The sequence below is a fragment of the Carettochelys insculpta genome, chromosome 4, assembly GCF_033958435.1.
Source record: "Carettochelys insculpta isolate YL-2023 chromosome 4, ASM3395843v1, whole genome shotgun sequence".
In the NCBI taxonomy this organism is placed as follows: Eukaryota; Metazoa; Chordata; order Testudines; family Carettochelyidae; genus Carettochelys; species Carettochelys insculpta.
In genome coordinates this window covers 105,989-131,663 of record NC_134140.1, presented here as the reverse complement: position 1 = coordinate 131,663, position 25,675 = coordinate 105,989, and the positions used below count along the sequence as shown (strand labels likewise).

General features: G+C 44.9%; 1 protein-coding gene across 2 annotated transcripts in view; it reads left to right on the top strand.

The window, feature by feature from the left end:
• The window catches only part of SEMA4F (ssemaphorin 4F), a 127,983-nt gene that overhangs the window by 24,834 nt on the left and 77,474 nt on the right, over window positions 1-25,675 (top strand). For both annotated transcript variants that reach the window (XM_074992108.1, XM_074992107.1), the window contains exons 4-5: window positions 23,422-23,516; window positions 24,883-24,976. In XM_074992108.1, the coding sequence (XP_074848209.1) occupies window positions 23,422-23,516; window positions 24,883-24,976 (189 nt within the window). The remainder of the gene's footprint in view (window positions 1-23,421; window positions 23,517-24,882; window positions 24,977-25,675) is intronic.

The window sequence follows — 25,675 nt, the reverse complement described above, 5'->3', positions numbered from 1 at the left end:
TGTATTTCTTTTCACAGTATGCTGAGTCACCAGGCTGTAGGCGTTGAAGATATACAGTGGGTGTTGTCAGGACCATGCCCGAGACTGCTTCCTCTTTTCATGGGCTCCAGGCCAGTGTATAGCCCCTGTTCAGTAAGCCCATTGAGGAAGACTGCTGTTCTTATTATAAAACCAGCCTTAGCAATTGTAGAAAACTGATTAGGGAAGAAAATGTAACAAGGAGAAATCTATATGGCCAGCAGATGTAAGGGCAACAAGTGTTTTTAAAAATATGTTAGGAACAAAAAGAATCCTGACAATGGTAATTCAGAGAAGACCAAACTGTCCAGTAAATATTTCTTTTCAGTAGCTGTAGGAGAAGAGATGATGCAGTCTCATCATACTGTTGTTATACTGTTTCCATTCCACTTGTATTTGTGGAAGATGTTGAACAGAAGATATTAAAGTCAGACATTTTAAACTCACCTGTTCTGGTTAAAATGCTTAGATACAAGTTAAAAGAGCTCGGTTGATTCCTGTCAAGATAAAGGAGTAGCTGACAGAGGGGTCAGTTAATAAAGAAACAAAAGAGGATAATATTGACTAAGGCTGTAAATTTGTCATGGATTCCATGACTTTCTGTGACTTCTGTAGTGGCTGGTGTGCCTGGCCCGGGGGCTACTTGAACAGCCTAGTCAGCCTCTGGGTCAGTTAAACCATCATTACTGGGGCAGTTTTGGGCCACCATGCCTCCCACACCTAGAACAAGTGGGGTCCTGGGCATGTGCCTCTGTGCCTCCCCCCTCAGCAGCAATGGTGCCTCCAGGCAGCACACCCACCAGCACCCACAGCACCTCTGACCAAAATCTCCCCTTCTTCCCCAGTTTTTGTGAGGAGGAGTGTATAATGCAAGTCATGGACAGGTGACAAATACCTGTAAATAAAACATAAGCTTACATAAGGGGACTGTTAGCCCCGTACTAAAACACAAGTAGGGGGTTTTGGTTGGCTAACTCCCAGTATTAAAAGGTGAAGGGTCCATGCGAAACTAGAGCCCTGAAATGGACTGTCCCCACGGACAATGGGAAGAGGCCAATGCTGCAGGTCAGTCAGACTGATGGGTTGGACAGGCTAATGAGACAATTAGGAGGCCAGGTCCGGTCCTCTGTGTGAGCTGGGATTTTGGCTGGGTCTCAGAGAAGGGGAGAGAGAGCTAAGAAGAGCAGTGAGGAGTGCAGCTGTGCTGAGGGACAGACCTGCAGTGACAGAACGAGAGATGCACACAGCCCAAAGAGTACCGATCCTGTGCTAGGAAGCAGACCTGCAGTGGCCAGAGAGCCAAAGGGGTCAGAGCAGCAATGCAAGGAGCTGGAGGCTGGCAAAGCAACACAGTCTGCAGCTGGGTGTGAAGAACAGCTGGGACCAACAAAAGAGGTGGGGAGAGGTTCTGGGCAGGAACATCACCACCCAAGAGGCCTTGCAGGCCAGGATTGGAGAGGGATTGTAACTCCAACTGGGAGAACGGTCCTTCCACATAGAGCCTGAAGTCGTGTGGCCACTGCCTGACCAAGTGTATTCAACCTGCAGCCCCACCCCTGCAGCACAGCCAGGGCCTGACAGACAGCCTGGGGACTTGTGAGGAACAGACTGTGAACTGTGCTTGCACTCAGCAGACTGCTGTTTGTGATGCCCCCGTGCTACAGAGCGGAGCTGTGTGTTCTCTTTTAACCTTTCTAATTTTTCCTTATTCTTTTCTTTTTAATCGGTTGTTGTTTAATAAATTGTATTTTCTTTCAACTGTATGTAGTGATCAGTGGCTCAGGAAAGCATCCAGTGTGAAGAGAGAGCACCCTAGAGTGGGGACACCCTAGCCCCTGCCCTAAGTGACTACAAGGTTGGGGATTCAGCCCCAGGAAACCTGGGCCCAGCCTTGCTGGGATTTCAAGGACTCTGCTACTGAAGAGAGTGTAAGGGGGGCCCTCAGGGTCAGGAAGGCTATTGGGTAAAGGAAGTGGGATCGGGACTCAGATCCTTTTGCTGGTCCATTTCACCAAGGTAGTGTAGAAGCCAGGAAAGTTCCCCACAATAGAGGGACCATTCCCCTGCTTACACTTAGAAATGATTAATGCTAATCAACATGGTTTTATGGAAAACAGATTCTGTCAGACTAACATGATTTTTTTATGAGATCACAAGCTTGCTTGATAAAGTCAATAATGTAGGTGTAATACGGTTGGACTTCTGTAAGGCATTTAAGTTCGTGGTGCATGACATTTTTGTTAAATTATAACAATATAAAATTAACATGTCATACATTAAATTGAGACATATGAGTTAGCCAATTTTTAATCTACTATATATTTGAGAGTTTGTGCCTCCATCTGTCCGTCCATCTGTGAGTTTGTTTGTTCAAGAACATCTCCTGAATGGTAAGAGCTAGGACCACCAAACTGGTATCCAGCTTTGTACTTTATCATAATTTAAAGCAAGGTGAGGGGTTGGTCATGCCAGAACAATGGGACATGCATGGAATGCAATCCATGGAAAGGGAGGAGTCTGGTAGCTGGGACAGTTATACTCCAGAATGGCCACCAGGGGCCAGCAAACAAATGTGCTGCCATCTCCTGGGCGACCCCTGTTCTTCTGAGGCCCTCCCATTCTCCTGGAGCCCCAGCCTTTGCCCCTCCTAGTCACATGGGAGTCATCGGTAGCAACTGCTGCTGCATCCTCCATCATCTTCTGCCACACCCCAGGACAGTAACCATGGGAAACAATGCTGCTGACCCCTGCTTCCAACTTCAACCATACCTCCTGACTCCTGCTTCCCCATTGCACCCCCAGTCCAGACCCCTGCTTCCCTTACCCCCAGACCTCTGCCCTGAAGGACCTGAGCAATTCCAGGTAAATCTTTTAGATTATTATCAATAAGGAATCCTTGTCAAGCAGGTATATTTCCAGTGTGGTCTGTGGCAAAGTGGGGGTGTGTGGGGATTTTATTCCCTGGTTAGGTTGCATGTGTTTCCTGATGCCCCATAGAAAACCAAAGTGGATGCCTCAATTTCTCTAAGTTTCCCTAGGCACAGCATCAGTGTATAGTGGTAACAGGAGTTTCAGTGTGGTGACATCTCACACATAGACAATGGAAGTTCCTGACTTTTGCCACCAGGTAACACCTTTATTCTCCAGGAAACAGGACAAAGGAGGGAGAAGGGGCCTGGCTGGTTTGAACAGGAACTGGGCATTTGGAAGGAAGTCAATCTCATCTGGCCAGGGGGACAAAGAAGGGCCAGGGGTACCCCTGGGGCCCCCGCTCCCCAAGATGGAGTGTACTGGCTGCTTCTGGTTTCTGCGCTGACATGTCTGTACTATGCTGTGTTCCTGTTGACTAATAAACCTTCTGTTCTCCCTGCTGAATGACAGTCACATCTGCCTGCAGATGGGAAGCAGGGCCTTGTGACCCACAAATTACATGACAGTCTCACAGGGATCAGTTCTTGGCTCATTTTTATTTAATGTGTGTATCAGTGACCTGGAAGAAAACACAATGATCTCATAAAATTTGTAGATGACACAAAATGTAGGGGAGCGGTAAATAAGGATGAGAGGTGACTGATTCAGAGAGATCTGGCTTTCTAAATAAGCTGCATGCAAGCAAAGAATGTGTTTTAGTACAGTGAAATGTAAATGTGTAAGAACATAAAAATATCTACACTGGATCTAGTCTTGTAGATTGTCTCTGAGAATGGTCATTAACAGATAGTTTTTAGAAGGAGTGAGCAGAATAGGGCAATTATCAAATGATCCATCCCCTGTCCTCCAGTTCCAGCTTCTGGCATTCAGAAGTTTAGGGTTATTCAGAGTATGGGGTTGCATCTGTAACCATCTTGGCTATATTATATTATTCACAGAATCACGGGCACATTCTCATGTTCCTCAACTAACATCATATATGCCATCATGTGCTAACAAGGCCCAGCTGCTTTGTACATTGGACAGTCTTCTAACCCCCTTAGACAAAGGATTATGGGCACAAAACAGACATCAAAACACTCCAGATCCACCAGTTAGTCGACATTTTAATGGAGTGGGCCATTCTGTTAATGACTTAAGAGTTTGTGTGTTACTGAAGAAAAATTTTTGCACCACTATTCAAAGGGAAACAGCCGAGCTGTCTTCTGTATTCAAATTTGGCACATTAACACGTGGTTTGAACCATGATGGGAATTTTCTGAGTCACTATAGGGGCTCATTTGCATACTTGGCTTAATCTAATTCTTGACCTTCCCCCCACCCCTTTACTCTCTGATTTGCTCACCTTTATCATTTTTTTTTTTTCTGATTTGTCCTCCTTGCTTACTGTTTTTGGTTCTCTGTGCCTTAAATATTGAGTCTGTTTTGGTCCGGCTATGGTCTGAAGAAGTGGGTCTGTCCCACGAAAGCTCACCTAATAAACTATTTTGCTAGTCTTTAAAGTGCTACTTGACTGCTTTTTGTTTTTGATAATCTTGGCTATAGTTATTGATGGACCTAAAAAGTCTTAGGGGTAGCTGTGTTATTCTGAAACTTCAAAAATAATCAGTCCTGTGGCACTTTAGCTTACATTTGCACAGCACCCTAAACTTGAAATATTTTGAGTGTTTTTTGAAACAGGCTATTTCAGAAGCACCGAACGTCAAAATAATGCGCTATATCAAAGAATCTCTTACTCTTCCTGCAACGAGGAATACAGGGATGCTGAAGTAGCATGCCTGTTATTTTGTAAAATATTTATTATTTATTTCTGAATAATGGATGTGTTTCAAAGATGTAGAGTAGCTATTTCAGGATACAAGTATCAAAGAGGTAGCCGTGTTAGTCTGTATCTTCGAGAACAGCAAGAAATTGTGTGGCACCTTATAGACTAACAGACTTCTTGTTGTTATTTCAGGATACTTGCCCTTGCTTAGGTTTGGGCTCATGTCCCTTAGCTAGTAAGACATAGGGTAAGAGCCCCCTGATCGGCCTAGGCCAGGGTTTCCCAACATATGGGTCAGGACCCAAACATGGGTCACAATTACATTTCAAAAGGCTGGGCTGGGCTGGGCTGGGCTGGGCAGCTCCACAGGTGGCTATTAAGAAACCATTCACACTCCTGAAGTGGTTCTCAACTTCTTAATTGGATTAACAGTTATCAGGCAGTTAAACCAATCAATTACATGGAGAACCATTTCAGCTGCAGGGCAGAGAACTGCATACCTGAGGAGCAGTGCCCAGCTCAGGTAAGGTGTGGGCCTGAGTCTGAGGTTGGGAAGGAGGGAGGCTTGAGCTGATCAGCTCCCTGGCTTCCAGCCTCTTCAGGAGATGGGGTCCCCATAGCTGGTGCTGCTGGCCAGGGCTCTGTGCCCTGATGGCTTCCAGCCATGGCGGTCCCTGTGCCTCCCCTACCTCCCTCCAGCCTGTGAGAGACTCCTAGCCATCAACTCACGCAGATCCAGACAGACATCATCTTTCTCTCCAAATGCAAGAAAATGGACATTGTACCCAAGGGACTGACAGTGAAAAACCCATTACAATCAACATACTACACCAACTACAGCTAGAATCCGTGCCACACTCTCTCCAAGAAACTGAGGAACCATTTGATGAAAATCCTTTACAATAAACAAAAGATGATTACGAGTGAACTCTCTGAACTTGAAACTCTCATCAATAATCAGGCATCCGCACAAGATCCCACAGAACGAGACTTTACGTATACTAGACAAGAAATCTATAAAATGTACTTCCACTTCCTACAAAAAGGAAGGAACAATAAATTACCTAAATTATTTCATACCTCAGGATACTACAATAACCCCAAGTCTCAACGAACAATATTGTTAACCTTTCCAGCTGCAAACTCAGCCCAGCAGAAGAGTCTCTCTTATCCCAGGGTCTGTCTTTCTGCCCCACTTTTTCCATGAACTTAATATAATCCTTTGGTGACCTTGAAGCCTTCTTTCGCCATCTCTGTCTAAAGGAATTCTTCCAACACACCTATAAACATCAGTCTGAGTCTCTTGACCACCCCCCACCACCAACACCAAAAGAACAGCAGCTCTCTGTGGACTCCCACAGAGGGTCGTGGTGCAAGTCTGGATTTCTACATGCAATGCTTCCGCAACTGTGCTCAGACAGACATTATATGCAAACAGTACTAAATGAGAGACAATCCCAACTATGCTGAACGCTATGCTGTCAAGAGTCTCAAAAATAATCCAGACATTATAATCAAACCATCTGACAAAGGGGGTGCTGTTGTCATGAATAAATCAGATGTCATGAATAAGTCAGAATATGAACAGGTGGCAGCCAGACAACTCTCCAACACCACATTTTACAGACCTCTCTCCTCTGATCCCACTTCAGAATTCCAAAAGAAATTACAACTACTACTTAAGGAACTCCCTGCTGCTACTCAGGACCTTATTTACTCAGACACACCATCTCAGCCCCAATCTGGATTATTCTATTTACTTCCCAAAATCCACAAATGTGGAAACCCCGGACACCCTATCATTTTCAGGTACTGGCACCCTTACCACTGGACTATCCAGTTATGTAGACTCCCTCCTCAAACCCTATGCCACCAACTCTCCCACCTATCTCCGAGGAACCTCTGACTTCCTGAGGAAATTACAAAACATCGGAAAAGTTCCTGACAACAACATCCTTGCCAGCATGGATCTAGAGGCTCTGCATTAATATTGCACATGAAGATGGATTACATGCGATCGGGAATATCATTCCTGCTGTCACCAAAGACAATCTGGTGTCTGTCCTTTGTAACTTTGTTCTCACCCACAGTTACTTCCAATTTGGAAACAACTGATACCTCCAGATTAGTGGAACTGCTATGGGCACCCGCATGGCCCCACAATATGCTAATATATTTGGCTGACCTGGAACAATGATTCCTCAGCTCTCGTCCCCATTACCTTTCCTTTACTTATGATACATTAATGACATCTTTATGATTTAGACCCGTGGTATAGAGACTCTAGAAGAATTCCACAGAGACTTTAACAATCTGCACCCCACCATCAACTTATGCCTCAACCACTCCAGGTGGGAGAGACGTTTCCTGGACACTACAGTACAAATCAAGGATGGTCTGAGCAGTACCACGCTCTACTGGAAACCCACTGACTGCTATACTTACCTATGCATTCCTAGCTTCCATCCTACACACACAAGATCCATTGTTTATAGTCAAGCCCTTAGGTACAATCACATGTGCCCTGATCTTATTGACAGAAACCAAAAATTACAAGATCTCTACCAAATATTCATAAACCTGAATTACCCACCAGGAGAAATAAAAAAACAAATTGACAGGGCGAGACGAATACTCAAAAACCAGCTACTTAAAGATAGGCCCAAAAAAACCAAAAACAGAAAACTACTGGTCATTACCTACAGCCCCCAACTCAAACCACTGCAATGCATCATTAAAGACCTACAACCCATCCTTAATCAGGATGCCACACTCCAGAAGGGCCTAGGTGACAGGCCTGTTCTCTCCTACAGATAACCCCGCAAACTTATGAGGATTCTCACCAGCAACCACAGGCTATACCACAATAATACCATCCTGGAACTTTTCCTTGCAACAAGCCCCATTGCCAGCTTTGTCCACATATCTATTCTGGAGGTACCATCACTGGACCTAACCAGGTTATTCACAGAATCTCAGGCATATTCTCATGTTCCTCTGCTAACATATATGCCATCATGTGCCAACAATGCCCACATACTTTGTATATAGGACAAACGGTAAACACGCTTCAACAAAGAATTAATAGACACAAAACAGACATCAAAAGGCTCTTAACTCACAAGCCTGTCAGCTATCTCTTTAATGGAGTGGGTCATCCTGTTAATGACCTGAAAGTCTGTGCTTTACTGAAAAGGAACTTTAAGAATCACCTACAAAGAGAGAGTTCCGAGCTCTCTCTCATATTCAAATTCGACACATTAACACGTGGTTAATTGCCAATTACCTAGCCCCTTATAAGGACTCTTTTACATACTTTGTTTTATCAGACTCTTGACTTCCCCGCCTCCTACCGCCCCTCTTCTCTTCTGATTTGCCCACCTTGATTGCAATTTTTCTGGTTTGTCAATCTTGATAACTATTTTTGGTTCTCTGTGCATTAAGTATTGAGTCTGTTCTGATATGGCTATGGTCTGAAGAAGTGGGTCTGTCCCACAAAAGCTCACCAACTAATCAATTTTTTTGTTAGTCTTTAAAGTGCTACTGGACTGCTTTTTTGTTTTGATAGTATATAGACCAACACAGCTGTCTCTCTCTTACTATGACCTATGAGGAGAGGCAGAGGGATTTGGGCTTATTAAGTTTACGGAAGAGAAGACTGAGGGGTTATTTAATAGCAGCCTTCAGCTTCCTGAAGGGTAGCTCTAAAGAGGATGGGGAGAAACTGTTCTTAGTGGTGTCAGATGGCAGAACAAGGACCAATGGTCTGAAGTTACAGAAGGAGAGGTGTAGGTTGGCTATTAGATAAAACTACTTCACCAGGAGGGTGGTGAAGCATTGGAATGTGTTGCCTAGAGAGGTGGTGGATTCTCCATCCCTCGAGGTTTTTAAGTCCTGGCTTCACAAGGTCCTTGCTGGGGTGATTTAGATGGGGTTGATCCTGCTTGAAGGGGGCTGAGATCCCTTCCAGCCCTAGGATTCTATGATTCTATGAATGATTAAAGTGGGGATTCCCAAACTTTTTGCTGGAATGAACCCATTTTAATTATTTCTTTCCAGGATTGCATATGGATTGAGGATGCCATATTGTAGAGCAAAATATAATCCTCCATGCAGCCTGGCCTTGCACACATATTCCACACAGTAGAGATCACCTCAACTCTGTCTCCAGATTATGTGACCATGTTTGGGTTGTTGCCCACAGTTTGGGAGCATGCATTATTTGTGAAAGGCTGATGGAACTCAATTTATTATCTTAAAAAAGTGAAGGCTAAAGGGTGACTTGATCAAAGTCTTTAAGTATCTATTTGGCTAATACATATTTAATAAAGTGATATTCAATTTAACAGAGAAAGTTATGACATGATCCAGTTGATTAAAGCCAGACAGATTCAGACTGGAAATAAGGTGTATAATTTGAACTCAAGGTAATTAGGCATTGGAATAATTACCAAAAGTCATGGTGGGTTCTCCATCCTTGACAATTTGAACCAAGACAGGGTGTTTTTCTAACAACTCTGCTCTAGATGTTACTCTGGGGCAGATTCTGTGGTCTGGGTTACACAGGAGGCCAGACTAGTTGATCCTAATGATCTCTTGGGCATTTGTTATCTATTTGTGATGGTGAAATGGGAATTTTTCTAGAGCAGAGTTTTGTCCTTGATACTCTGTAGAGCACTGGATGAGGGGACCCACTCTTTATAAGAACATAAGAATGGCCATACTGGGTCAGACCAAAGGTCCATCCAGCCCAGCATCCCATCTGCCGACGGTGGCCAATGCCAGGTGCCCCAGAGAAGGAGAACAGAAGACAATGATCAAGTGATTTATCTCCTGCCATCCATCTCTTGCCCTTGTTCTGAAGGCTAGGGGCACCATACTTTATCCCTGGCTAATAGCCATTTATGGACCTAACCTGCAAAAATTTATCAAGCTCTTTTTTAAACCCTAATAGAGTCCTGGCCTTCACAGCCTCCTCGGGCAAGGAGTTCCACAGGTTGACTGTGCGCTGTGTGAAGAAAAATTTCCTTTTATTAGTTTTGAACCTACTACCCATCAATTTCATTTGGTGTCCCCTAGTTCTTGTATTATGGGAAAAGGTAAATAATTTTTCTATATTCACTTTCTCCACACCATTCATGATTTTATATACCTTTATCATATCGCCCCTCAATCGCCTCTTTTCCAAACTGAAAAGTCCCAGTCTCTCTAGCCTCTCCCCATATGGGACCCGTTCCAAGCCCCTAATCATCTTAGTCGCCCTTTTCTGAACCTTTTCTAATGCCAATATATCTTTTTTGAGGTGAGGAGACCACATCTGCACGCAGTACTCAAGATGTGGGCGTACCATAGTTTTATATAGGGGAAGTATGATATCTTTTGTCTTATTATCGATCCCTTTTTTAATAATTCCTAACATCCTATTTGCCTTACTAACTGCCGCTGCACACTGCGTGGATGTCTTCAGAGAACTATCCACTATAACTCCAAGATCCCTTTCCTGATCTGTCGTAGCTAAATTTGACCCCATCATGTAGTACGTGTAATTTGGGTTATTTTTTCCAACATGCATTACCTTACACTTACCCACATTAAATTTCATTTGCCATTTTGCTGCCCAATCACTCAGTTTGCTGAGATCGTTTTGTAGTTCTTCACAATCTGTTTTGGTTTTGACTGTCCTGAACAACTTGGTGTCATCTGCAAACTTGGCCACCTCACTGCTTACCTCATTTTCTAGATCATTGATGAACAAGTTGAACAGGATCGGTCCCAGGACTGACCCCTGGGGAACACCACTAGTTACCCTCCTCCATTGTGAAAATTTACCATTTATTCCCACCCTTTGTTTTCTGTCTTTTAACCAATTCCCGATCCATGAAAGGATCTTTCCTCCTATCCCATGACCACCTAATTTACATAAAAGCCTTTGGTGTGGGACCGTGTCAAAGGCTTTCTGGAAATCTAGGTATATTATGTCCACTGGGTGCCCCTTGTCTGCAGGTTTATTAACCCCTTCAAAGAATTCTAATAGATTAGTTAGACACGACTTCCCTCTGCAGAAACCATGCTGACTTTTGCCCAACAATTCGTGCTCTTCTACGTGCCTTGCAATTTTATTCTTTACTAGTGTTTCTACTAATTTGCCTGGTACTGATGTTAAACTTATCGGTCTATAATTGCCAGGGTCTCCTCTAGAGCCTTTTTTAAATATTGGCGTTATATTGGCCGTCTTCCAGTCATTTGGTACCAAAGTGGATTTAAAGGATAGGTTACAAACCACTGTTAATAACTCCGCAATTTCACATTTGAGTTCTTTCAGAACCCTTGGGTGAATGCCGTCCGGTCCTGGAGACTTGTTACTATTCAGCTTATCAATTAACTCCAAAACCTCCTCTAATGTCACTTCATAGGGTTTATCATAGCAACAGAGATCTCTTCCTCTCCAGATGTTCTGGACACATCCCTTCTCTCCGTAAACCCCTTCACTGGCTTTGTTTATTGTGCACCCAGCCAAGCTTTGTGTAATGCAGTCTGAGCCTGTATCTCTCCTCTCACTCCTACCTGTCTACTTCAGCCTGCTTTTGTGCCTTCTCTGCTTTCCCAGTTGCCTGCCCTTTTTCTAGAAGCCAGACAATCTCCTCTCACTCTTGATTAAGCCCAGATAGAGCCTATGAGCAAATTCCTTGCCACCCTTTCTGAACTGTGCTGATCTAGGTCCTGTGCTCCATGGGGCAAGGGCTGTGTAGCATTGGAAAGAAGCAGGATAATAAAACTCCTTTCCAGTCAATTAGTGACTAAGGAAGGTGTTAAATAGCAGGACTGTTTATCTTGTACAAACTGACTTGCATGCCAGGGCACCAGGATGGATTTCTACGTGCTTTAATACCATCAGCTCCATGACGCCAGGGCTCCAAGGTTAGAAGAGTTCCTCCACATACTTCAAGAATGCTGAGCTCACTATCTTGGCATTGCCAGGCCCTATTAGCAAGTCAGTCATCTGGACACCATAGTTCTCTACACCCTCCAGATGTCTGTCCTTTGGTAGACCTGTTTATACTGAACGAACAAGATATTCTCTAGCTACCATTCTCTAACAGGCCTCTTCCCTGGTACCACTAAGACAGATTGAAGCCCATTTGGACCTATGTCTCAGGCTTCCTCTTCAGCCCAGGGAATGATTCTTCATACTCTGAGGTGTTGGTACAAGGCTTATCTTTGGGACTCACCACCATACCCACTATTCTTTTTTTGGACAATACCAAGTGTCCTAGAGCCAGGAGTTGTGAGTGTCTTTTTGGATTCTTTCCTCATAACCTCAGTGGCCTTGCTGCTATCCCTGGTCACCTCAGTTAACAATTTTATATGTTTCTAAACAGAAAGAAACCTAGTGCCCACTGGGTACCGCATCATTCATACACACTGACTAGCCTTTGGTACTCAGGATTGTCCTCCAGTAACTTATGCATCCTCAGCACCAGAAGACACATAGGAGCAGTAGTACTACTAAATCAGGGGAACCTTGCTCCATTTTCAGACATAAATGAGGCAGTAATGCTTCCACCACTACCTTAGTCCAATGACTTTCAAGCTTCCACCATCATACAAAATGCCTGACAGAGTCTCTTCATATCCTGCTGGAGCAGGTCCAGAAGTCTCAGTGCTGCTTGAACATTTTAAATATCACCACTTCAGGAAAAAAAAATTCTGGTACCATAAATGATGCTCTGTTATTACTTCCTCATATAGGCTACGTCTACACGTGCCCCAAACTTCGAAATGGCCACGCAAATGGCCATTTCCAAGTTTACTAATGAAGCGCTGAAATGCATATTCAGTGCTTCATTAGCATGCGGGTGGCAGCGGCACTTCGAAATTGCCACGGATTGCCGCCGCGCGTCTCGTCCAGATGGGGCTCCTTTTCGAAAGGACCCCGCCTACTTCGAAGTCCCCTTATTCCCATCAGCTCATGGGAGTAAGGGGACTTCGAAGTAGGCGGGGTCCTTTCGAAAAGGAGCCCCGTCTGGACGAGATGCGTGGCGGCAATCCGCATCAATTTCGAAGTGCTGCTGCCGCCCGCATGCTAATGAAGCGCTGAATATGCATTTCAGCGCTTCATTAGTAAACTTCGAAATGGCCATTTGCGTGGCCATTTCGAAGTTTGGGGCACGTGTAGACATGGCCATAGTCTGGTAAACACTTACGTCTATTCAGCTTGTCCTTCAGGAGGCAGATAAAACTATGTTCTGGCCAAGGGAATGGAACATTTGTTTCCTCATTGCCAGTTCCTGCTGGTGGGCATGGGCAATGAAAGGAAAAGATGGGCCCATTCCAGATCCTCACCTTGTGGTAGACTCTCAAGCTATGCCGATTACAGAGATGTGTCAACAGAAGTTTTTGTCGGAAGATATCTTCCAGCAACACTTCTGTCACCAGATCACATCCAGACCGCAAGGTGGATTGAGTGATCCATTGAGTCGACAGAGAGCCGCTGGACTGCCCAGCCACACTATTGGCAAAATGGCCAACCAGAAGCACGGCAGATAGGGCTGCCCAGTGTCCTGGAAGCTCTGTCTGTCAACAGAGGACCCCCCTGGAATGTCCAGACTGGTTTTCTGTTGACTGATCTCTGTTGACAGAGGCATTATTCCTTGTGGTGAGTGGAGTACAGCTGTCTACAAAAGTACTGCATTCTGTTGACTTACTGCTGACAGACTGTCTTGCGAAACTGGACACTCCACAGGTTTTTTCCGCAAAACGGCCATTGTGCCGACAAAACCCTGTTGTCTGGATACAGCCAAAATGTTTAGGTCTCCTACACAGGAAAAATTACTCCTCAGCAGAACAGCTCTGTGTGGCAAACTATCAGGCTATACTGGTGAAATGGGACTTCGAGACATATTCAAAGTTAACTTTGATTTAAGCACCTACCACAGGCCCAGAATGAGCTGTTTCAAGCACTTATTTCATTGGGCCACTATGTATCCGACATCTCCCTACAAGCTGCTCTACATATGGCAGATACCTAGTGTCCAATGAGGAGATCACTGTACATAATGTTGGAAAGGACCTTACTTTCTACCTTGATAGATTAAGCCCTTCCATGCCTCTTCAAGGCCATTTGTCATTTGTGGAGGGGATGAAGGATCAACCTATTCCACTGAAACTCATGAAATGAGTTGCAGAGTACATTTTAACCAGCTATGAATCTGCAGGGAGGCATCCCCCTCCGAGGGACAGCACACTCCACTGGAGCTCACACTCCATATCTAAAACTTCCACTGAAGGATGTTCCTATAACAGAAATTCACAGGACTGCAACTTTGGTCTTCCATCTGTACTTTTGTCCAGCATTATGCCAATTTACCTGTTTCCGAGATGTTGTTATTTTTGGTGACTGAGCTTGACAAGGCCTGGCTGGGATGATTTAGTTAGGGTTGATCCTGCTTTAGGCAGGGGGCTGGACTCAATGACCTCCTGAAGTACCTTCCAGCTCTAGGATTCTACTCTGAGCTGTCTTGGCCTTGCCTCCCTAGCACCCACCTATTCATTTTGTTACTGACTGGGAGTCTCCCGTGTCGGGGCAGCCATAAGGATGGATACTTGAAGAAAGAAGAGAGGTTATTTACCTTACAACAATGAATTCTTTTTAAGATGTTTTGTAGCTATGGGTCCTCCACTTCCCTCCCACGTTTCTCTTAGAGGCTCAGTTCCCTCCTGATTGCGAAACAGAGTAATGGCACCTCTGTGTATACCTATGTTTAGAGGCACAAGATGTTGTGCAGCTGCAGGTCTTCAGACACCAATTTATGGTCTCCAGTTGAGTGCTCACACTCAATACAATAGAATGCCTATAAGGACAAAACATTTCAAAGAACTCAGGGCATGGTGGGGTAAGTAACCTGCTTCAGTGTTTAAGGCCAACGTTTAGATACCACTGATATCCATAAAAATAGTGTGCAGCGATGACCTGTCTTGACAGGTCCCTAGCCACCTGAATCTCCATCAGTAAAGTCCCAGCAGCTCTTACTTATGTCCTTATGCTTCCAAGCTGCACTGTGCTTCCTTCACACCAAAGCCCTGTGGAAGTCACAGAGAAGGTATGCCCCCATCTAGCTCACCTCTGAGGCCTGATCTGGTAGGTATGCTCATGTATGGTGGGTATAATATGCCAGGGGTGGCGGTGGTGGTGGTGGTTTTTCTTGCTTTTCTCTCCTTCCCCCATGAAGGGTGGTTCTGTCTCCTGTTGAAGTGGTCCTGATTTGTTAGAAATACTTAAGTATTTAGTGGTCTATGTATGGTATGTTCACAGTGCAAAAAACAAAACAATGGCCCTCCCCCATTCTGACTGGCCTATTGAAGCTCACTCAGGCTTGTGAGGCTGTTTCATTACTATGTAGACTTCTCGGCTTGGGCTGGAGCCTAAGCTGTGTGGTCCTCCCACATCTGAGAATCCTAGAGGAGACCAGACATCTGCACAAAAGTGAAACAGCCTTGTAACCCAACCCAGCCCAGAGTCAGCTGGCACAGGCTAGTTGCAGATGTTTGATTGCAGTATAACATACCCTGAGAGAATGAGAGTGACTCTACAGCAATGATCCCTGTAATCTTTTCCATCCACATGTGGAATAAATATTTTTAAGTGCATCAAGGCATATGTGAATGCTCACTACCAATAGAAATACCAAACCTAGCTATTAGCATTCTGCTAATCATCTGGGCAGTATCTGAATTTTTCCTGAGTGGCTGCACAAGAGCACAGCTTACAGGGAACAATGCTGTCCAGCCCAGTAGTTAAGACTCTTTGATGAGAGTCCTGGGTTCAAGTCCTGTGCTGAAGGAGACAGATGTTTGAATCTGGTTCTCCCAAATCCCAGGCGAATGCTCCAACTATTGGGCTTTTAAGCATGGGGGGTGAGGCAGAGCTCTACCACCTGTTTGACTTTCCACAGAAAGAGTCTGACCTGGCTGAGGTGTCTAGCTGAAGAAGAGGGTTCATCTTTGGGAATCCTGAGTGGAGCAACGCACCTTATCTGTTGTTGAGGTGCAGAGCTTAGGCACTGTTGTTGGCATTTCACCCCTGGCCAGCTGAGGCACCATCCTGCTGAGTGTATAGTTTGTTTTGCTTGGAGCCTAAGTATGTAACTGGGGGTTGTGAAGTCCAGTGGGTGGAAGGACATCTAAAAGTTAGGCATTGCAGCACTCAGCATTGTGATGCCTAGGTCCCTCTTGTGATTCTAGCCCAAAGAATATGTCATACATACAGAATGGCACAACTGTATCCTTGGAAGCCATGACTTGAAAAAAATTGGGTGTCATAGCAGACAAGGGGTTGAACATGAGCTACCTGTGCAATGCTCCGGCCAAAAGGGAGAATGTTATTGTTGTAGTCAAAAGTTATCTCACGTTCAACACTGGGCTCTCTGAGTACAAAACATACTGAAAGATAGGTTAACCGGAAGCAGTTTATTGCCATGACCGGCTTTAGCAACAAACCCTTAACTAAAAAGCAAAAGCATGATAGGAAAGTGGCAAGTTGTGAACCACGGTCAGCTGTGGATGAGTTGGAGTTCTCTAGTCTTCCGAGGCACTGGCACCGTGGCCCATCGGTGAGGTCCAAATTGCGTTGGTTTCTGTGTCGGTCATATACAGTTTTTCTGCCTCATTATACCGTTCCTCATTGTACACTCATTACCATTTACAGTATTTCCTTCGCTGTCAGTTATTGATCTATTATTGGTTCTTGTTCTTTAACCCTGCTTATGTGTTTACCACATCTCATCATACAAGATCGTTGCATGTTTTGTGCCCTTCCTTTATCTATCTACAAATTGCTGTGCTACAATGCCACCGCTTATCTTGTTAGGTAGTTTTTTCCTGAGGTTTGTTCCTGGCTCATTAGACATGGGCGGTGGGGTGTGTGCTTCATCAGCCCTAAGCTTTTATGTATAAAGTTCTTACATGCTACAGTTATCCAGGATGTCTGAACAAGAAGTAGTGAGGAGATGATTTTATTTCTGTGTACAGCATTGGTGTGCCCGATACTAGCCCCTTGCATCCAGTTCTGGAATTTCATGGGTTTTGAAAAATTGGGAGTGATGCAGAAAGGATTCACAAAGCTTATTTGAAGAATCAAAAAAATTAAAATGTTTTTTAAATACATTATAAATAAATAAAATTAAAAATGTTTTTTAAATACATTAGAAGCAGGAAGCCTGCTAAAAAAGCAGTGGGGCCCTTGGACGATAAAGATATAAAAGGAGCGATCAAGGAAGACAGTGCCATTGCGGAGCGATTAAATGATTTCTTTGCTTCAGTCTTCACGGCTGAGGATGTTACAGAGGTTCCTAAATCTGAGCCAGCCTTTTTAGGTGACAAATCTGAGGAACTCACTCAGATTGAAGTGACATTAGAGGAGGTTTTGGAGTTAATTGATAAGCTGAATAGTAACAAGTCTCCAGGACCAGACGGTATTCACCCAAGGGTTCTGAAAGAACTCAAATGTGAAATTGCGGAGTTATTAACAGTGGTTTGTAACCTATCCTTTAAATCCACTTTGGTACCAAATGACTGGAAGACGGCCAATATAACGCCAATATTTAAAAAAGGCTCTAGAGGAGACCCTGGCAATTATAGACCGATAAGTTTAACATCAGTACCAGGCAAATTAGTAGAAACACTAGTAAAGAATAAAATTGCAAGGCACGTAGAAGAGCACGAATTGTTGGGCAAAAGTCAGCATGGTTTCTGCAGAGGGAAGTCATGTCTAACTAATCTATTAGAATTCTTTGAAGGGGTTAATAAACCTGCGGACAAGGGGCACCCAGTGGACATAATATACCTAGATTTCCAGAAAGCCTTTGACACGGTCCCACACCAAAGGCTTTTATGTAAATTAGGTGGTCATGGGATAGGAGGAAAGATCCTTTCATGGATCGGGAATTGGTTAAAAGACAGAAAACAAAGGGTGGGAATAAATGGTAAATTTTCACAATGGAGGAGGGTAACTAGTGGTGTTCCCCAGGGGTCAGTCCTGGGACCGATCCTGTTCAACTTGTTCATCAATGATCTAGAAAATGAGGTAAGCAGTGAGGTGGCCAAGTTTGCAGATGACACCAAGTTGTTCAGGACAGTCAAAACCAAAACAGATTGTGAAGAACTACAAAACGATCTCAGCAAACTGAGTGATTGGGCAGCAAAATGGCAAATGAAATTTAATGTGGGTAAGTGTAAGGTAATGCATGTTGGAAAAAATAACCCAAATTACATGTACTACATGATGGGGTCAAATTTAGCTACGACAGATCAGGAAAGGGATCTTGGAGTTATAGTGGATAGTTCTCTGAAGACATCCACGCAGTGTGCAGCGGCAGTTAGTAAGGCAAATAGGATGTTAGGAATTATTAAAAAAGGGATCGATAATAAGACAAAAGATATCATACTTCCCCTATATAAAACTATGGTACGCCCACATCTTGAGTACTGCGTGCAGATGTGGTCTCCTCACCTCAAAAAAGATATATTGGCATTAGAAAAGGTTCAGAAAAGGGCGACTAAGATGATTAGGGGCTTGGACCGGGTCCCATATGGGGAGAGGCTAGAGAGACTGGGACTTTTCAGTTTGGAAAAGAGGCGATTGAGGGGCGATATGATAGAGGTATATAAAATCATGAATGGTGTGGAGAAAGTGAATATAGAAAAATTATTTACCTTTTCCCATAATACAAGAACTAGGGGACACCAAATGAAATTGATGGGTAGTAGGTTCAAAACTAATAAAAGGAAATTTTTCTTCACACAGCGCACAGTCAACCTGTGGAACTCCTTGCCCGAGGAGGCTGTGAAGGCCAGGACTCTATTAGGGTTTAAAAAAGAGCTTGATAAATTTTTGCAGGTTAGGTCCATAAATGGCTATTAGCCAGGGATAAAGTATGATGCCCCTAGCCTTCAGAACAAGGGCAGGAGATGGATGGCAGGAGATAAATCACTTGATCATTGTCTTCTGTTCTCCTTCTCTGGGGCACCTGGCATTGGCCACCGTTGGCAGATGGGATGCTGGGCTGGATGGACCTTTGGTCTGACCCAGTATGGCCATTCTTATGCTCTTATGTTCTTAAGAGTTGAGCCAGATGCTTTATTCTAGTGAGAGACCATTTAGTTTATCAGAAAGAAGATTGAGTGAAAACTTATTACAGTGAAGGCTCTCTAGTCTTGTGGGGACAGGCAGAACAAGAAACAGCATTTGGAGCTGAAACCAGGCACATTCAAATCACAAATGAGGCACTAGTGTTTGACTGTGATGGTGATTAACCATTGGAACAAACTCCCCAGGTCCATGATTGATTTTTTCCATCTCTTGAAGTCTTCACATCACAACGAAATACCTTTCTGGAAGTGTCTTAGGGTATGTCTTCACTGTGCCAGGGACTGACTCAGCAGGAATTGATCCACCGAGCAGTGATTTATCCTGTCATTGAAGACATAATAAATTGATATCTGAGCATGCTCCCATTGTCATCAATACTCTAGCAAAAAGAGAAAAGTAGCTGGCATTGACAGGAGAGCAGCCCCTGTCAACTTTACCATGCGGAAGACACCAGGGCAGGTATGTTGACAGAAGCAGACAAACGGTAAAGGTAAGTGTAGACAAGGTACACCCGCCCCAAAAATTTGGCAACCTTAAAACAAGGCCTTTGTTTACAAATGTTATTGGTTCTGTAAAAAAACTGACTGGGACAAATTCTATGGCCTGTGGTATACCTGAGGTCAAGCTAAATGATTGACAGAGTTTAAGACCAGAGGTGACTATCCAGTCTCTGCTTGCCCATCCCTGGGCACGGTGAACCTCGTCTGTAATGCCGCCAGCAACGCAAGGGCCATATTCAGCGCCTCATTAGCATACTACCAGCCGCGGCACTTTGAAATTGCCACTTTTCTGTCTCATGCGGCTTGTCCAGACAGGGGTCCTTTTCAAAAGGACCCTGCCAACTTCGAAATTCCCTTATTCCTATCTGCTGATCTGGGCTAGTACAGCAGCTGAGAAGTCTGTGGGTTTGCTTGGTGACTTCTGGCTGGCCAGAGGGGCTGGCAGAAGTGCTGTGAAAGGTGGCTGGATTTGTCTTAGTGAGAAGGAAATCCCAGCCTGGGGCTCTAAGTGGCCTGGATTTTAAACACAGATGCCCTGGATTGATTTCTCTAGTTGTGCCCAGAAACCCCATCCTATTGCAGCCACTCAATACCTATGGGAGCTAGGACTGGCTCTCCTGCTCCTCCTTTCTTCTGAGTCCTTCCTTGTGCCTTTGGTCCAAACTGTGTCCTTTTGAATCCTTGCTCCCTGCCTAGTCAGTGTAGGAGCTGTGGGAAGCTGCTGCCTGGCCAGAATTTTCCTTCAAAATCATGAACATAGGCTCCTTTGTGGGCAATGCAGAGCCCCGAACAAAGCTGCTGTTTGTTGGAGAACAACAACATTAAAGCCACAGTTCTCAGCGAAATTGTTTTGCCCTTTCTGAATCTGCACTTCCCACCCACTGCAACAAAAAAAGACAACATACCCACCCCCATGGCCTGAACCCTGCTAGTTTCAACCTGGAGGAGCTTAGATCCTCCTGAAGTGTAGGCTAATTTTTTGTTTGGATAAAGGGCACATCCAAAGCCACCCAATACTGGCTCATTAGCCTAAGTTTGAAAGCTACTGTTTTTAGAGAGAAACAAGTCAGACTATAGTGATAGACAATCCAATGTCCCCAGTAAGTTGTTCCCATGGCTGATTATTCTCCCTGTTGAAAATTATATTATTTTAATCTTAATTTGTTTAGCATAAGCTTGCAGCCATTGACTGCATATTGTTCTGTGTTTGTCTATTAGTTTTAGCAGGTAGCAGTCTGTCATCAGAAATCTCCTTGTAGGCCCCTCTCTGTGTGGGAGCCTGTTAGGGATTCCTGTGTGTGGCAATCTGGCTCTAGAGACTACAACTCCCATGAGGCTTTGGGAGGGAGAATGGGGGCTTTTTGGCAAGGCTGAAAAAGGCTTGGTCTCCTGTGGTTAGACAGAGAGTGCTGATGGAACAGACTGCTTCCAGGCAAGGGTGAAGCTTTCTCCCAGACAGAAACTGCTTTGGGGAGCTGCAGCCTGCTGATGAGAGACCCTGCAGGAAAGGAACTTGAGTTGGGTGTGCTAGAGTCCTGCAAAGGCCAGCTCCAAATCAGAGGCCCTGTTCAGTCGGTTTCTGTGCCTGGACTGACACACAGAACCCTGACCAAGCTGTCCACAAGCCAGAGAACAACAAATGCATGCCACTGCAAGCAAGTAACTGGAATTCTGATAATTAAAGAGTGTACACTCTTGAGTCGGAGAACTGAGAGCAGTGTACATATCAAGTATTGGAGGGGTAGCCGTGTTAGTCTGGATCTGTAACAGCAACGAAGGGTCCTGTGGCACCTTATAGACTAACAGAAAAGTTTTGAGCATGAGCTTTCGTGAGCACAGACTCACTTCATCAGATCCAGCATCTGATGAAGTGAGTCTGTGCTCACGAAAGCTCATGTACATGTCAGTTATGTTTCATTTATTTCTGTGTATTGTTAGTTGGTTTCATTCATGTTTAGTCCGTAACCCTGTCTCCTTAAGTTCTTAAGTAAAGGTGTGTGTTGATTCTTATGTCATCTGTTAGACATACACTATTTATGCTGTTTGAGAGTTAAATCCAGATTGTAACTGAAATAAGTTTCCTGGAGGTTTCCAAAGACACACCATTAAATGTGTACAGGGGTCAGCCAGGTAGAGGCACTGCCATTTTACAGAGCTTTTGAAATCAGGGGTGGAAAGGGGATTCCCAACTATCCAATATCACCACTGGCACACTCAGGATCTCCTTTAATATTGAACCTCTCAGGCGCACCGACACACAACTGAGTGCTGCCTGCTCCTGAGTAACCCAAGGAGGAGAGAAGAGGAGTTACATCTTCTATAGATGCTTATAGACCAGTGGTTTTCAAATTACATGAAAAATCTTGCATTTTAGATGTTACCTGTACATATTCCCTAACATGCAGATTTTCTATGATGACGGAGTTACTCTCATTGCTACAGTGGGTGGTAAGTGACAGGCTGGATCACTTAATGAATGTATGTTCTGTTTGTTTCCTCTGAAGCATCTGGCATTGACCTCTGTTGGAATATTGGCCTAGATAGAACATTGGTCTGACTCTGTGTGGCTGTTCTTATGTTAAAGGCTGGTCTGGGCATTAGGAGCAGCTGGAGAATCTGTGGGTTTGCTTATGTGGCTTCTGGCTGGCCATTGGGGCTGGCAGAGGTATTTTTGTGGCTGGTCTGATTGGCCTCAGTGAGAAGACGATCACAGCCTGGGCTGTAAATGGCCTGATTTTAAGTAATATACCCAGGATTGCTTCCCTCAGCTGTGCCCAGAGCCCCCCATAATATTACACAGGGCCAGATAGAATAATCAGGAAAATGTGTGGGCCTTGAGTCAGTAAATACAGAGGAACAAGTATCGGAGGGGTAGCCGTGTTAGTCTGGGTCTGTAACAGCAACGAAGGGTCCTGTGGCACCTTATAGACTAACAGAAAAGTTTTGAGCATGAGCTTTTGTGAGCACAGACTCACTTCATCAGATGCTGATCTTGGAAATCTGCAGGGCCAGGTATAAATAAGCCAGAACAAGGGTGGGGATAACAAGGTTGCTGGCTGAGTTAGCGGTACCACTGCTGTGGCTCTGTGTGGCAGGCAGGAGTTTAGACAGCTTGGGAGATTTAAAAGGACTGCAAGCTGTCTAAACTCCTGCCTGCCACACAGAGCCACAGCAGTGGTACCGCTAATTCAGCCAGCAACCTTGTTATCCCCACCCTTGTTCTGGCTTATTTATACCTGGCACTGCAGATTTCTAAGACTAGCATCTGATGAAGTGAGTCTGTGCTCACGAAAGCTCATGCTCAAAAGTTTTCTGTTAGTCTATAAGGTGCCACAGGACCCTTCGTTGCTGTTACAGAGGAACAGTTACTAATGGAGGTTTAGATAAATGGGGATCTACTGTATTAGGCAAAGCTTTCTAACTAAAAAGGTGTTTAAGCTCTAGAACAGGCTTCCAAGGGAGGTGCATACTTTAACCTGAAGTCTTTAAAGTACAATTAAAGGACTTCAGTCATTTTGGTAGAGGTGAGGGATCTATTACAGAATGGACAGATTGGTTCTGTGGCTTGTAACATACAAAAGGTCAGACTACATGGCCATGATGGCCCCGTCTGACCACTGATTCTGAGTCTGCGTTGTGGAATCTCCTTCACTGGAGGTTTTTAAGAGCAGGTTGGTCAATCACTTGTCAGTGATGTTGTAGGTTAACTTGCTTCTTCCTCAGTGCAGGGGAGAGAATGTCCGAACTTCTCAGAATTGTTTCCAGCCCAGGATTGCTGTGATTTCGTGGTTCATTCTTCATGGTGAAGGTTCTCCTAAAGCTCTTCTTTGTGACTGTGCATACTCATGTGCATAATGTACCTAGCACAGAGTTCCCAGCATGTTGTCAGGTACTGCTGGGAATTGCATAGTTCCCTCACCCACTGACATGACTTTGGGTTCCTTCCCTGCAATTACTGCTTATGCGAGGGGAAGGGCGGGGTCCATACCTGGATATTAATGTCTGTATGAGCCTTTTCACAGTTCCTGTGTCATGGCTGTTGGCTGTTTCCCTGCAGGCAGAATGTCACAATTACATCCGCATTCTGGAATTTGCTCATGAAGGCCACCTCTTTGCCTGTGGGACCTTTGCTTTTGATCCACATTGCGGCCTCATTGTAAGTCTCAGCACCTATTCTGTGCATGTTTGTGTATAGGAACGGGAGGAGGGGGGTTGAATGGGCTGCCTCACCTGCCTGAGGAAGCCAGGCAGAGTCCAGTGCTGCCTGCTTAGGGAAATGGGCAGTGATCAAGAAGGATGAATCTGAAGTGCAGGCTAATGAGAGGCTTTTCTCTGGCTCCATCATCTTAGTTAGAGCCTTCAGAGTCTATATAGTATTCACTCTCAGCCTCATGGTGAGCTGACGCAGTAGTGTCTCCATTTTGCAGAAGAAGTGAGTTGCCCTAGGTCACACCAGGAATCTGCATCAGAACTAGAAACTGAACATGGTCTCCAGAGGTCCCAGGCAGCACTGTTACCACGGAACATTCCCCTCATATATTAGATCTCCATCATGAGTGGGGTGTTGGTAAGGCAAGAATCCAGAGAAGGGTTGGGGCCACCAGTGAGTGGTAACAGCCTTGGTAACAGAGTACCGCAGTAGAAAGTAACTGCTGTCTTGGGGATAAATTGTGAGGCTTCCACTACTGAGTTCACCAAATCCAGTTTATCAATGTGTCCCACCCCAGATAGCAATAGGAGAGATGGTGTCTGTTACTCCCACCACAACCCAGGGGTGACTGCTCACAAGGGACACAGGACAGGCACCAGCCATGTGACACCTCCCCATGTGACTCCTCCCGTGCCACCCTAGATTAGGGGAGGAGCTGGTACAACTCCCTTGCTTCTGCCCCAAGCCTTACCTCTTCTGTACCCCCACCCTGCCTCTTCCCCAGTCCCATACCCATAAAGAGATGTGGTGCTTGGGGGAGAGCCCAGACAATTGGAAAAAGGCAATGTATGAATTCATGTTTTTCATTTTATTAAAATAAAACACTTAGGCTGGGTCTGCACGGCACAGCTTTCCTGGCAGATCCATGCTAATGACCAGCCTTGAAATTGCAAATGGCTGCTCATTAGCATGGTCCCAGGGCTCATTAGCCAAGCCACACGAGAGCTTGGTCTCAGCAGAGCTGTGTGCTGGCAGTAAAGAGGCCATGTGGTGTGCCCCTTCAAGCAAAAAGCCCCTCTGTCGCCAGACCCTTATGCCTGAAAAAATTCAGGTGTTCTTCTGTCTGCGATCTTAGTCTCTCTGTCAGTATCATCATCGGCACCTTGCCTAGATGACAAAAAAAATTCAGGCATAAGGGTCTAGCAACAGAGGGGCTTTTTGCCGGCAGGGGCACGTCCACCCAGCCTCTTTACTGCTGGCACCCCTCTCTGCCCATGGGGTCGAGCAATATGTGCCCCTTCATGCCCTCCTCACTCATCAGTGCTGCCCAAACCTAAGTGGTATGGCTTAACTTTATCTGTTTTCCTTGCAGAATATGGCCAATTTCAGCAGTGTGGAGCATCAGGAAAGTGGCCGGGGGAAATGCCCCTTTGAGCCTACACAACAGTCAGCAGCTGTCATGGTTGGTATGTTTGTCGTGGTGTCAGTGCCATTTTGGTTTAGTCTGGAACTCAGTGAGGGAGCAGGACTGGTGGCGCTGGAAGGAAAGTAATATATTGGAGATAGTTGCAAGCAAGCTTACCTCACCATCCACGTGAAAGGGGAGTTCAGTTCTGGGCTGCCTCTGTGGAGACTGCTTGCAGGGCCTGTTAGTTACAGTTGCAATCTGGACATTTGTTGGGAACTGGACAGAAGTACCAGCCCCCCAGCAATGACTTTCTTGGTTTACTATTTATATCTGAATGGAACCAGTGACCTACATATAAAAACCCTGTAATCCATGACCTGACACAGAGCTGTAGGGAGATACAAATTACGTTGAGAATGTCATAGAGCAGTATCTGCTGGTGCCCACTCCAGGAGCTGGCACAGGCCATATGAGGTCTGTCGTATCCTGAAGGATTTATTGTTTGAAAGTAAATGATTTTTAACTACACTGACCTAAGCATCCCAGATTGAGGCTACCCAGGGTGCTCCCAAGACCCTGAATTTCTTAAACCTTGTCTCTGCTGTCTTGTGTGTGATTGAGCCAGCTGGAACAAGGCAGAGTGCAGTAAACTGACTGTTAGGAGATTCATGATAACAGATGACCATGTTAGCATTGAGGCCACAAGGAGCAGCCACTAACCTGCTGAAACAGCTGCTGAACTTGATTGGAAAATGGG